The 15,884-nt window shown below is 39.2% G+C and overlaps 1 protein-coding gene across 4 annotated transcripts in view; it reads left to right on the top strand.

The window, feature by feature from the left end:
- LOC125667404 (alpha-mannosidase 2x-like) overlaps nucleotides 1-15,884 on the top strand; it is a 78,486-nt gene that overhangs the window by 18,276 nt on the left and 44,326 nt on the right. For all 4 annotated transcript variants that reach the window (XM_056146725.1, XM_056146726.1, XM_056146728.1 and 1 more), the window contains 4 exons: nucleotides 6,630-6,801; nucleotides 9,133-9,260; nucleotides 10,249-10,422; nucleotides 13,520-13,706. In XM_056146725.1, the coding sequence (XP_056002700.1) occupies nucleotides 6,630-6,801; nucleotides 9,133-9,260; nucleotides 10,249-10,422; nucleotides 13,520-13,706 (661 nt within the window). The remainder of the gene's footprint in view (nucleotides 1-6,629; nucleotides 6,802-9,132; nucleotides 9,261-10,248; nucleotides 10,423-13,519; nucleotides 13,707-15,884) is intronic.

Genomic DNA, 15,884 nt, shown 5'->3' with positions numbered 1-15,884 from the left:
CACAGACACAACACACAGATACATCACACAGATACATCACACAGATACATCACACAGACACATCACACAGACACATCACACAGACACAGACACATCACACAGACACATCACACAGATACATCACACAGACACATCACACAGATACATCACACAGATACATCACACAGACACATCACACAGACACATCACACAAACACATCACACAGACACATCACACAGATACATCACACACACACATCACACAGACACATCACACAGACACAACACACAGACACATCACACAGACACAACACACAGACACATCACACAGATACATCACACAGACACATCACACAGACACAACACACAGACACATCACACAGATACATCACACACACACATCACACAGACACATCACACAGACACAACACACAGACACATCACACAGACACATCACACAAACACATCACACAGACACATCACACAGACACATCACACAGACACATCACACAGACACAGACACATCACACAGATACATCACACAGACACATCACACAGACACATCACACAGACACATCACACAGACACAGACACATCACACAGACACATCACACAGACACATCACACAGATACATCACACAGACACAGACACATCACACAGACACATCACACAGATACATCACACAGATACATCACACACACATCACACAGACACATCACACAGACACATCACACAGATACATCACACAGATACATCACACAGACACATCACACAGACACATCACACAAATACATCACACAGACACAGACACATCACACAGACACATCACACAGACACATCACACAGACACATCACACAGACACATCACACAGACACATCACACAGACACAGACACATCACACAGATACATCACACAGATACATCACACAGACACATCACACAGACACATCACACAGACACATCACACAGACACATCACACAGACACATCACACAGACACATCACACAGACACAACACACAGACACATCACACAGATACATCACACAGACACAGACACATCACACAGATACATCACACAGACACATCACACAGACACATCACACAGACACATCACACAGACACAGACACATCACACAGATACATCACACAGATACATCACACAGACACATCACACAGACACATCACACAGACACATCACACAGACACAGATACATCACACAGACACATCACACAGATACATCACACAGATACACAGACACATCACACAGACACATCACACAGATACATCACACAGACACATCACACAGACACAACACACAGACACATCACACAGATACATCACACAGACACAGACACATCACACAGACACATCACACAAACACATCACACAGACACATCACACAGACACATCACACAGACACAGACACATCACACAGACACAGACACATCACACAGATACATCACACAGACACATCACACAGATACATCACACAGACACATCACACAGACACATCACACAGACACAGACACATCACACAGATACATCACACAGATACATCACACAGACACATCACACAGACACATCACACAGACACATCACACAGACACAGATACATCACACAGACACATCACACAGATACATCACACAGATACACAGACACATCACACAGACACATCACACAGATACATCACACAGACACATCACACAGACACAACACACAGACACATCACACAGATACATCACACAGACACAGACACATCACACAGACACATCACACAAACACATCACACAGACACATCACACAGACACATCACACAGACACATCACACAGATACATCACACAGACACATCACACAGACACATCACACAGACACAGACACATCACACAGACACATCACACAGATACATCACACAGACACATCACACAGACACATCACACAGACACATCACACAGACACATCACACAGACACATCACACAGACACATCACACAGATACATCACACAGACACATCACACAGACACATCACACAGACACAGACACATCACACAGACACAGACACATCACACAGATACATCACACAGACACATCACACAGACACATCACACAGACACATCACACATACTCATCACACAGACACATCACACAGATACATCACACAGACACATCACACAGACACATCACACAGACACATCACACAGACACAACACACAGACACATCACACAGACACAACACACAGACACATCACACAGACACATCACACAGACACATCACACAGACACATCACACAGACACAGACACATCACACAGACACATCACACAGACACAGACACATCACACAGATACATCACACAGACACAACACACAGACACATCACACAGACACATCACACAGACACAGACACATCACACAGACACAGACACATCACACAGATACATCACACAGACACATCACACATACACATCACACAGACACATCACACAGATACATCACACAGACACATCACACAGATACATCACACAGACACATCACACAGACACATCACACAGACACATCACACAGATACAACACACAGATACATCACACAGATACATCACACAGACACATCACACAGACACAACACACAGACACATCACACAGATACATCACACAGACACAGACACATCACACAGACACATCACACAGACACAACACACAGATACATCACACAGACACATCACACAGACACATCACACAGATACATCACACAGACACATCACACAGACACATCACACAGATACATCACACACACACATCACACACACACATCACACAGACACACAGACACATCACACAGATACATCACACAGACACAGACACATCACACAGACACATCACACAGATACATCACACAGACACATCACACAGACACAACACACAGACACATCACACAGATACATCACACAGACACAGACACATCACACAGACACATCACACAAACACATCACACAGACACATCACACAGACACATCACACAGACACATCACACAGATACATCACACAGACACATCACACAGACACATCACACAGACACAGACACATCACACAGACACATCACACAGATACATCACACAGACACATCACACAGACACATCACACAGACACATCACACAGACACATCACACAGACACATCACACAGATACATCACACAGACACATCACACAGACACATCACACAGACACAGACACATCACACAGACACAGACACATCACACAGATACATCACACAGACACATCACACAGACACATCACACAGACACATCACACATACTCATCACACAGACACATCACACAGATACATCACACAGACACATCACACAGACACATCACACAGACACATCACACAGACACAACACACAGACACATCACACAGACACAACACACAGACACATCACACAGACACATCACACAGACACATCACACAGACACATCACACAGACACAGACACATCACACAGACACATCACACAGACACATCACACAGATACATCACACAGATACAGACACATCACACAGACACAGACACATCACACAGATACATCACACAGACACATCACACAGACACATCACACAGACACAGACACATCACACAGACACAGACACATCACACAGATACATCACACAGACACATCACACAGACACATCACACAGACACAGACACATCACACAGACACAGACACATCACACAGATACATCACACAGACACAACACACAGACACATCACACAGACACATCACACAGACACAGACACATCACACAGACACAGACACATCACACAGATACATCACACAGACACATCACACATACACATCACACAGATACATCACACAGACACATCACACAGATACATCACACAGACACATCACACAGACACATCACACAGACACATCACACAGATACATCACACAGACACATCACACAGATACATCACACAGACACATCACACAGACACATCACACAGACACATCACACAGATACATCACACAGACACATCACACAGACACATCACACAGACACATCACACAGATACATCACACACACACATCACACAGACACATCACACAGACACAACACACAGACACATCACACAGATACATCACACAGACACAGACACATCACACAGACACATCACACAAACACATCACACAGACACATCACACAGACACATCACACAGACACATCACACAGACACATCACACAGACACATCACACAGACACATCACACAGACACAGACACATCACACAGACACAGACACATCACACAGATACATCACACAGATACATCACACAGACACATCACACAGATACATCACACAGACACAGACACATCACACAGAATAGTTAATAAAGTCAGATATTGCAGATATACATATTTTTGGGAAATTCTGATTTCATTTTATTTTTGTGAGTTATTTGCCCTTTGAACTTAAACATGTGTGTTCCACCGGTCCTGTTTTTTCCCTCTAAAACCGTGACCCAGAATTTCATAATACTTTTTAGTTTGTAGAGACATACTGCGTAGATGTGCATATTGAGTGAAAATTCTGATTCAAATTTTTTTCCTGGGAGTGATGCCCCATTTTGACATAAAAGTTTTGTCAAAATATACTATTTATTACTCTTCGGAAACTGTAGAACAGCATTTCATATAAATTTGTTTTCAATATGTTATAATTCCAATGTTATTTATTACAATTGTTTTGATTGGACAAAAATAAAGCTTAACAAGAGTTTATACATCAATAAATCCGAAACGCGATGTATTCACGCACGCCTGAAAACAAATAACATAGTGCGGGGAAACTATTCAAATTTTTGCAATTGTTAATAAAGTTAATGAATTGGAATTATAAGAATCAAACATTCTTTTTGAAGAATTTATCAATGTGTAAACTCTGGACATTTTACTCACAAACTTAACATATTATTCAGTTTGTGAGTTAAATGTCTGGAGTTTACACATCGATAAATTCTTCTAAAAGAAAGTTTAATCCTATAGTATAGATTTAAATATGTTCACAGAAAATTCAGATTTGATTTGTTTGCTTGGAGTTATGCCCCTTTTGAGCCTAGAAGTTTGGCGAAAATATATGCTAAAATTATAAATTATAACTACAGCTTACTCCACATATATTGAACTCGCTTACTTTGAAATATCGCTTATTTTGAAGTAAAACAAAATCCCCAGTCTCAGTCTCTTATTTTCTTTGCATTAAAATATCGGTTAAATTGAAATCGCTTATATTGAAATATCGCTTATTTTTAAATCAATTAACGGTCCCCTGAGTAGATAATGGATTGTTTTTATAACGGCTATATTGAAGTCACCTGCGATTGTAGTCGTCCAGGTTGGTGGCTTCATTATTACACAGGTAGGTGCCAGTTGATTGGCTTCCCATGGATTACTTTTAATTGTGTATTTTTATAGGGATAAAATAACAGTGGGGTATAATCACTCCTTAACAGCTTGATGACAGGATCGTTTGTAAAATTTGACCTCCCCACAAAAAAGGAAAACTTACAAATTAATAACTGCAAGAGATATAAGAATTTGAAGTCAAAATCTGGAATAACAATTTTGCTTAAGTAATTTCAAACACCTCACCGCTATCACTGTGCATTAGAAATAGTTTTTGCAAGACTGGGTTCACATTAAAATCTCGAAATATTTAGTCTATAACATCTGACATGGACAACGACAATGTCTTTAACGACATCATGATGCCACTTGCTTATGTTAGTGAACTTTATTTAAAAAAAAAAACCAACTGGTTCTGAAATTCTGATGGTACTAGGCTAGACATACACGTGTGTCAAATGTTTTCACGGCGATCGTTTCAAGGGAAGAACTTACTTCCGATATTATATATATGTACATACTGCAAGGGAACTATTGGCGACAAGAGCAAAAACGAAATTCCGGATGAAAATGTGATGTACAATCAACCTTGATTTTGTATGTGTAAATTTGATAATAATAAAAAAAAAAGATTATGTACAGACGCTACCTAAAATAGATGACGAAATTTTTGTAGACATCGGAAATTGAAATAATCTTTGTCAGATCAATAAGAAACAAAAGTTAAGAAAATCCACATATTTTTTTAAAAATAAAAATCTTCAGTGGACCAAATTCAATCAATTATCTTTATGTTGTAAATTGTATAATGTAATAAATTCGTATTTCTGCTTTCGTAATCAGGATCGAGATGCCAAAATGAAGCCTACGATATGGTCGACATTTCTGATTTCGCTTATTTTGAACTTCGGTTATATTGAAAGAAAAAAATTGGTCCCCTGAATTTCAATATATCCGGAGTAAGCTGTATGACTTGAATGGAGCAGAAGCATAAGGATGTATTGTATTTCATGCATAGCATTGTCACTCACTGTGGGGTATGGGGTATATGAACTTGTATTTTATGCATTGATTTGTCATTCACTGTGGGGAAATGGGGTACATTCATGTGAGCTTGCTCCCTTTTTCTTTCATATTTCGGTAGGTCAGAATTAAGGTGTGTTTCTAGCCTGGTTGTTAAACCAAAGATTCAAATGTTAATGTGTTCTTGAGTTATATGAAGTTAAACTCTTTCATTTTTGATCGCATCAGGTTGGGTGAAGAAGTTTACGGATTACTACACCCAGCAGACCAAGCCTATCCTCGACAACGTCCTGAACGTTCTGTCGGCTGATTCACGACGGCGGTTCATCTACGCAGAACTCTCTTTTTTTTCACTCTGGTGGGAGTCGCTGAATGCAGCACGAAAGGAAACAGTAAAACGGTATGAATTAAAATCTGTTTAAACTGTTTAACCAGATGAATGAAATCTGTAAAACCTGATATATAAAATCTGTCTATTAGACCTGATGTATAAAATTTGTCTAACGTGATGTATAAAATCTGTCTATTGTGATGTATAAAATCTGTCTAACGTGATGTATAAAATCTGTCTATCGTGATGTATAAAATCTGTCTAACGTGATGTATAGAATCTGTCTAACGTGATGTATAAAATTTGTCTAACGTGATGTATAAAATCTGTCTAAACCCAGTGTTTTTTTAGCTCACCTGAGCCGAAGGCTCAAGTGAGCTTTTCTGATCAAAATTTGTCCGTAAATGTCTGTCGTCGTTGTCGTAAACTTTTCACAATTTTATCTTCTTCTCCAGAACCACTGGGCCAATTTCAACCAAACTTGGCCAAAAGTATCCTTGGGTGAAGGGCTTTCAAGTTTGTTCAAATGAAGGGCCATGTCCCTTTCAAAGGGGAGATAATCACAAAAATGCAAAAATAGGGTGGGGTCATTTAAAAATCTTCTCAAGAACCACTGAACCAGAGGAGCTGAAATTTATCTGAAAGCTTCCTGACATATTACAGATTCAAGTTTGTTCAAATCATGGCCCCCGGGGGTAGGATGGGGCCACAAGGGGGGATCAAAATTTTACATACAAATATTTAGGGAAAAACTTTAAAAATCTTCTTCTCAAGAACCACTAAGCCAGAAAAGCCGAAATTGACATGAAAGCTTCCTGACATAATGCAGATTCAAGTTTGTTCAAATCATGGGCCCCGGGGTTTGGATGGGGCCACAATAGGGGATCAAAGTTTTACATACAAATATATAGGAAAAATCTTCAAAAAATCTTCTCAAGAACCACTGAGCCGGAAAAGCTGATTTTTACATGAAAACTTTCTGACATAGTGCAGATTCAAGTTTGTTCAAATCATGGCCCCTGGGGGTAGGATGGGGCCACAAGGGGAATCAAAGTTTTACATACAAATATATAGTTAAAATCTTCTTCTCAATAACCACTGAGTCAGAAAAGCTGAGATTTACAAGAAGACTTTCTGACATAGTGCAGATTCAAGTTTGTTCAAATCATGGGCCCCGGGGGTTGGATGGGGCCACACTAGGGGATCAAAGTTTTACATACAAATATATAGGAAAAATCTTTAAAAATGTTCTTCTCAAGAACCACTGAGCCAGAAAAGCTGATTTTTTTGACATGAAAACTTTCTGACATAGTGCAGATTCAAGTTTGTTCAAATCATGGCCCCCGAGGGTAGGATGGGGCCACAAGAGGGATCAAAGTTTTACATATAAATATATAGTTAAAATCTTCTTCTCAATAACCACTGAGTCAGAAAAGCTGATATTTACAAGAAAACTTTCTGACATAGTGCAGATTTAAGTTTGTTCAAATCAAAGCCCCCCCTGGGGGGGGGGGGGGGGGTAGGATGGGGCCACAAGTGGGGGGTTCAAAGTTTTACATACAAATATAGGGAAAATCTTTAAAAATCTTCTTCTCAACAACCATTGGGCCAAAGAAGTTGACATTTACATGAAAGCTTTCTGACGTAGTGTGGATTCAAGTTTGCAAAAATCGTGGCCTCCAGGGGTAGTTGGGGCCATAATAGGGACTAAGGTTTTACATGCAAATATATATGGAAAGTCTTCAGATATGGGCTAAGGTGACTCAGGTGAGCGATGTGGCCCATGGGCCTCTTGTTCCCTTATATAACTGGTACTGATAAACGGTACTATTTCCAATGCCAAAAACCGTTGATTTTTCCTAATTTTGAGACTAAAAATTCCCAAATCATTTGCTGATACATTGGTAGAAAATTCCCACTTTGTTCTTTTTTTTTACGCTATTTTTCCCAATTGAATGGGTACCGGTACCAGTACCAGTACCAGTGGGTAGAAAAAAATCGCTGAAACCTGATGTATAAAATCTGTCTAACGTGATGTATAAAACTTGATGAACTTAATGTATTAAACCTGTTTAATCCAATATATTTTATATTGATCTTAGGCCAAAAATAAAAATTGATTTGTTTGATGTACTCTGACCGACCCGTCAAATTTGCTCCTACCCGATCATTTTTTTTCGGCAATTTAAATTTTTTTTTTTTTTCGGTTTCCTTGAAAAATACAAAATTCTCCTTATTTTAAAAGAAAATATTAAAAATTTTTCATGACGTTCAAAAAAAAAAACAACCTACCTACCGACCCACCTCGGAAAATGTGGGTCGGAGTACATCAAACAAAAATATTTTTAATGATGGCCTTAACTTAAACAATTCAGGTACTGTAAATATATTTTATTTCAGGTTGATGAAGAACGGCCAGTTGGAGGTCGCGACAGGAGGCTGGGTAATGAATGACGAAGCTAATGCTCATTATGCCGCCATGGTGGACCAGTTAATCGAGGGGAACCAGTATCTCCATGGGACGACAGGTAAAACACAGAAGTGACAGAACTCTCCAGTCGTTTCGCTATAACGAGTCTTATTGCATGTCCATCGCCATTCCTTTCCAGAACTGTTACAGTATAGGGAAAATTAGGGGGGGGGGGGGGGGTGGGGGGAGTCAGTGAATTGCATCAGTAAAGTCAGGGAACTAGGACAGGGGATTTTTCACTGACCGGTGTAGGAGGAAAATTTGGCCCCATTCTTAACTTAAAAAAAACCCCACCATACTTCTCCCCAAAACAAAAAAAAAACGATTTACAGATTTATTTGATTCCATTCTAGCATGACGTGATAAGACTGAATGTGACTCAGAATGACTCAGCATTATTTAATGTGACTTCGGAAAGCTGTAAACTCTGTCTGAAACGTTAAAGCTATTCCTATTAAATGTCTGATACACTTAAAAGCTGTAAACTCTGTCTGAAACGTTAAAGCTATTCCTATTAAATGTATGATACACTTAAAAGCTGTAAATTCTGTCTGAAACGTTAAAGCTATTCCTATTAAATGTATGATACACTTAAGAGATCTCCCTGATTAATTGATTGTTTGTTTGATGTCCCGTCGAGAATTTTTTACTCGTATTGAGACGTCATCAGGTGTAAGTGAAGTACCACAAATTTAGACCTATGCTTAGCACTCAAGGCAGTAGCAGTGATGATTCTTTAGCATGCCACCACCTTCTGTGACATGAGACCTCCATTTTTAAGCCATTTCTGAAAGTCCTATGATTCTCACTTTTAAATGCCGAGCGTTTGGCGAAGGAGCAGTCACTACCTATGTTAACGTCTTAGGTTTGACGCGGCCATGGCATGAGGAGGGCTCGAACTCGCGACCTCCTGGTTACAGAGCGAACGCTCTACCACTGAGCTACCATGACCGATAAGATATATTATTAGATCACAGTTACACCTGTAAAAGTTTTGTGACTTGGGTGTGCATTGTAACTTTGAAATTCTGTTGTTCTGTTTGTAGGTTTTACTCCCCGGTCTGGCTGGGCTATTGATCCTTTTGGACATTCTCCCACCATGGCGTACCTACTGAAGAGGTCAGGGGTCACGGGGATGTTGATACAGAGAGTGCACTATACCATCAAGAAACACTTTGCCAGAAACAAGAACCTGGAATTCATGTGGAGACAGCTCTGGGGTAGGTCACCTTAAATCTCTATATAATTCATGTGGAGACAGCTCTGGAGTAGGTCACCTTAATTCTCTATATAATTCATGTGGAGACAGCTCTAGGGTAGGTCACCTTAATTCTGTATATAATTCATGTGGAGAGAGCTCTGGTTTAAGTCACCTTAAATCTGTATATAATTCATGTGGAGAGAGCTCTGGTTTAGGTCACCTTAATTCTGTATATAATTCATGTGGAGACAGCTCTGGGGTAGGTCACCTTAATTCTATATATAATTCATGTGAAGACAGCTCTGGGGTAGGTCACCTTAATTCTGTATATAATTCATGTGGAGACAGCTCTGGGGTAGGTCACCTTAATTCTGTATATAATTCATGTGGAGACAGCTCTGGGGTAGGTCACCTTAATTCTGTATATAATTCATGTGGAGACAACTCTGGGGTAGGTCACCTTAATTCTGTATGTAACTCATGTGAAGACAGCTCTGGGGTAGGTCACCTTAATTCTGTATATAATTCATGTGAAGACAGCTCTGGGGTAGGTCACCTTAATTCTGTATATAATTCATGTGGAGACAGCTCTGGGGTAGGTCACCTTAATTCTCTATATAATTCATGAAGTTTAAAGGCCAGACTGAATTGGGGTATAATGTGTGATTTAGATTTTCACCACAGATTCAGTTTTGGTATCATTAACGTCTTATTCACTCTAATACATAAGTGGAAATTGACAGTGGTGGAGTACCTTAGATATCTATGACATCTTGAAAGCTCGTGTTTCATATTGTAATGTTTGACTGTGACGTCATAATTACATTTGTGTACACATGGCAACAGACTCTGATGGCGTCGATCCACCTACAAGGTTCATTAGCGGTTACAGATATAGCCGAGTAGTTACGGATATAGCCGAGTAGTTATGGATAAAGCTGAGTAGTTACGGATATAGCCGAGCAGTTACGGATATAGTTGAGTAGTTATGGATATAGCTGAGTAGTTACAGATATAGCCGAGTAGTTATGGATATAGCTGAGTAGTTACGGATAAAGCCGAGTAGTTATGAATATAGCCGAGTAGTTACGAATATAGCCAAGTAGTTACGGATATAGCCGAGTAGTTACGAATATAGCTGAGTAGTTACGGATATAGCCGAGTAGTTACAGATATAGCCGAGTAGTTACGGATATAGCCGAGTAGTTACGATTGGGAACAGCCCTTACTTCTCCGTTTTGTATTACTGGGTTCACTGGAATCAGAGATGTAATTAACTTTCATCTAATTGATTGATTGCATATTGTTTAACGTCCCTCTCGAGAATATTTCACTCATATGGAGACGTCACCACTGCCGGTGAAGGACTGCACAATTTAGGCCTATGCTTGGCGCTTATGGCAATTGAGCAGGGAGGGATCTTTATGATGCCACACCTGCTGTGACACGGGACCTCGGTTTTTATGGTCTCATCCAAAGGACTGCCCCATTTAGTCGCCTCTTACGACAAGCAAGGGGTACTGATCAGGACCTATTTTAGCCCGGATCTAATTCTTTCACTTAATCTTTCACAGACTGAAATTCTTTGATAAAATCGTCTCCATGGGGATTATTTACAACTTGATTAACAAATAACTAAAGTCCCCAATGGAACTCAGTATTTTGAAATTCTATTCCACTGTTAATGCCTTCATTGTTGTGTCGCCTGCGTTACACGCAGTGGCGACATATAGGGATCACTATCCGTCGTCTTGCGTCGTCGTCGTCACAAAAAATTTCTGTCACAGTTTTCTCAAGAACCACATGGGGCAACTCCCTGATATTTGGCACAGAGCATCAGTGTGGCCAACTGTATTGTGTAAGACATTTTCGAATCTGTCGCTTATCAACTTCCTGTTTGCTGGAACTTAGAATTTTTTACAGCAAAAAAATTTATGTCACACTTTTCTCAAGAACCACATGGGGCAACTCCCTGATATTTGGCACAGAGCATCAGTGTGGCCAACTGTATTGTGTAAGACATTTTCGAATCTGTCGCTTATCAACTTCCTGTTTGCCGGGACTTAGAATTTTTTACAGCAAAAAAATTTTTTGCTGAAGATTTTATTTTATGATTAACTGAAGGACAGTATTTTTATGTACAAAAGGACAGTATTTGTAATTCCCATACTGAAGGACAGTATATGTGATTTCAGAAGAGCACTAATTATGATTTTTCTTGAGAAACAGTAAATTGGATATATAAAAAGACAACAAGACTAAGCAGTAAATCCAACAGATAATTACTTATGGTTATTACCATTGTCTTGAAGAGCACAGTAACAGGTTGATACATATTTTCAAACATATGTTTTCATTCAGTCTACATTTAATAAATGTCTTAATTTCAAACAGATTCTCCCACAAATTCCATTGCATAATAATGTCTCATCTTTCAATTTCAATTAAGTTATCGTTAAAGAATGTTTAGTAATTCTCAAAACCTTTAAAAGGAGTATTAAACTGACAAAAACCATTTGAATAATTTACTTTTTCAACATTATACGTGATATATTACATATAGAATGAACTAGCAGGCGACACATGTCTTCTGGGGAAGACTTAATACTGCGTTTTCTGTAGTGACCATTATATACTGTAATTTACATCACTATAAATCTTTTTTGTCAATGGTTCGATTTCAGATTTACAGACAACAACATCACTACAGACATTCTGTGTCACATGATGTCATTTTATTCAGTAATTTAATTTTTGCAAAAATATTATGTCCCGTGGGGATCCGAGTTAGAATAGGTCCTCATGCAGTACCCCCTTGCTTGTCGTAAGAGGCAACTGAATGGGGCGGTCCTTCGGTTGAGACCGCAAAAACCGAGGCCCGTGTCACAGCAGGTGTGGCATGATAAAGACCCCTCCCTGTTCAATTGCCATAAGCGCCAAGCATAGGGCTAAATATTGCAGCCCTTCACTGGCTATGGTGATGTCTTCATGCGAGTGAAAAATGTTGTGAAGTGAAAGACGTTAAACAGTATAAAACCAAACCAACCAACATAGACGTTACTACAGACATTTTGTGTCGCATGATGCTGTTTTATTCAGTAATTTAATTTTTTTAGACAAGGACGGCACCACGGACATTCTGTGTCACACGATGCCGTTCTATTCCTATGATGTTCCGCACACTTGTGGACCGGATCCTAAGATCTGTTGTCAGTTTGACTTCGCACGGATGTCACCGAGCCCGTACAGCTGTCCTTGGAGAGTCCCTCCTCAAGCCATCACTGACAGCAACGTGGCAGACAGGTAAATATTACATACAGGTAAACATCACACACAGGTAAACATCAATGACAGATAAACATCACACACACAGATAAACATCACACACAGATAAACATCACACACACAGATAAACATCACACACAGATAAACATCACACACACAGTTAAACATCACACACAGTTAAACATCACACACACAGTTAAACATCACACACAGATAAACATCACACACACAGATAAACATCACACACACAGATAAACATCACACACACAGATAAACATCACACACACAGATAAACATCACACACACAGATAAACATCACACACACAGATAAACATCACACACACAGATAAACATCACACACACAGATAAACATCACACACACAGATAAACATCACACACACAGATAAACATCACACACACAGATAAACATCACACACACAGATAAACATCACACACACAGATAAACATCACACACACAGATAAACATCACACACACAGATAAACATCACACACAGGTAAACATCACACACAGATAAACATCACACACACAGATAAACATCACACACACAGATAAACATCACACACACAGATAAACATCACACACACAGATAAACATCACACACACAGATAAACATCACACACACAGATAAACATCACACACACAGATAAACATCAAACACACAGATAAACATCACACACAGATAAACATCACACACACAGATAATCATCACACACAGATAAACATCACACACACAGATAAACATCACACACAGATAAACATCACACACAGATAAACATCACACAGAGTTAAACATCACACACACAGATAAACATCACACAGAGATAAACATCACACACAGATAAACATCACACACAGATAAACATCACACACAGATAAACATCACACACACAGATAAACATCACACACAGATAAACATCACACACAGATAAACATCACACACACAGATAAACATCACACACACAGATAAACATCACACACAGATAAACATCACACACACAGATAAACATCACACACACACAGATAAACATCACACACACACAGATAAACATCACACACACAGATAAACATCACACACACACACACACAGATAAACATCACACACACAGATAAACATCACACACACAGATAAACATCACACACAGGTAAACATCACACACACAGATAAACATCACACACAGGTAAACATCACACACACAGATAAACATCACACACAGAGATAAACATCACACACACAGATAAACATCACACACAGATAAACATCACACACACAGATAAACATCACACACACAGATAAACATCACACACACAGATAAACATCACACACACACAGATAAACATCACACACACAGATAAACATCACACACAGATAAACATCACACACACAGATAAACATCACACACAGATAAACATCACACACACAGATAAACATCACACACAGATAAACATCACACACATTTAAACATCACACACAGATAAACATCACACACAGTTAAATATCACACACACAGATAAACATCACACACAGATAAACATCACACACACAGTTAAACATCACACACACAGATAAACATCACACAGAGATAAACATCACACACACAGATAAACATCACACACACAGATAAACATCACACACACAGATAAACATCACACACAGATAAACATCACACACACAGATAAACATCACACACACAGATAAACATCACACACAGATAAACATCACACACACAGATAAACATCACACACAGATAAACATCACACACACAGTTAAACATCACACACACAGTTAAACATCACACACACAGATAAACATCACACACACACAGATAAACATCACACACACAGAGATAAACATCACACACACAGATAAACATCACACACACAGTTAAACATCACACACAGGTAAACATCACACACAGGTAAACATCACACACAGATAAACATCACACACACAGATAAACATCACATACACAGATAAACATCACACACACAGATAAACATCACACACACAGATAAACATCACACACACACAGCACACAGATAAACATCACACACTGATAAACATCACACACACAGATAAACATCACACACACAGATAAACATCACACACACAGGTAAACATCACAGACAGATAAACATCACACACACAGATAAACATCACACACACAGATAAACAT

Source organism: Ostrea edulis, chromosome 8, assembly GCF_947568905.1.
Source record: "Ostrea edulis chromosome 8, xbOstEdul1.1, whole genome shotgun sequence".
Classification (NCBI taxonomy): domain Eukaryota; kingdom Metazoa; phylum Mollusca; class Bivalvia; order Ostreida; family Ostreidae; genus Ostrea; species Ostrea edulis.
This window is presented reverse-complemented; position numbering and strand designations above follow the sequence as displayed.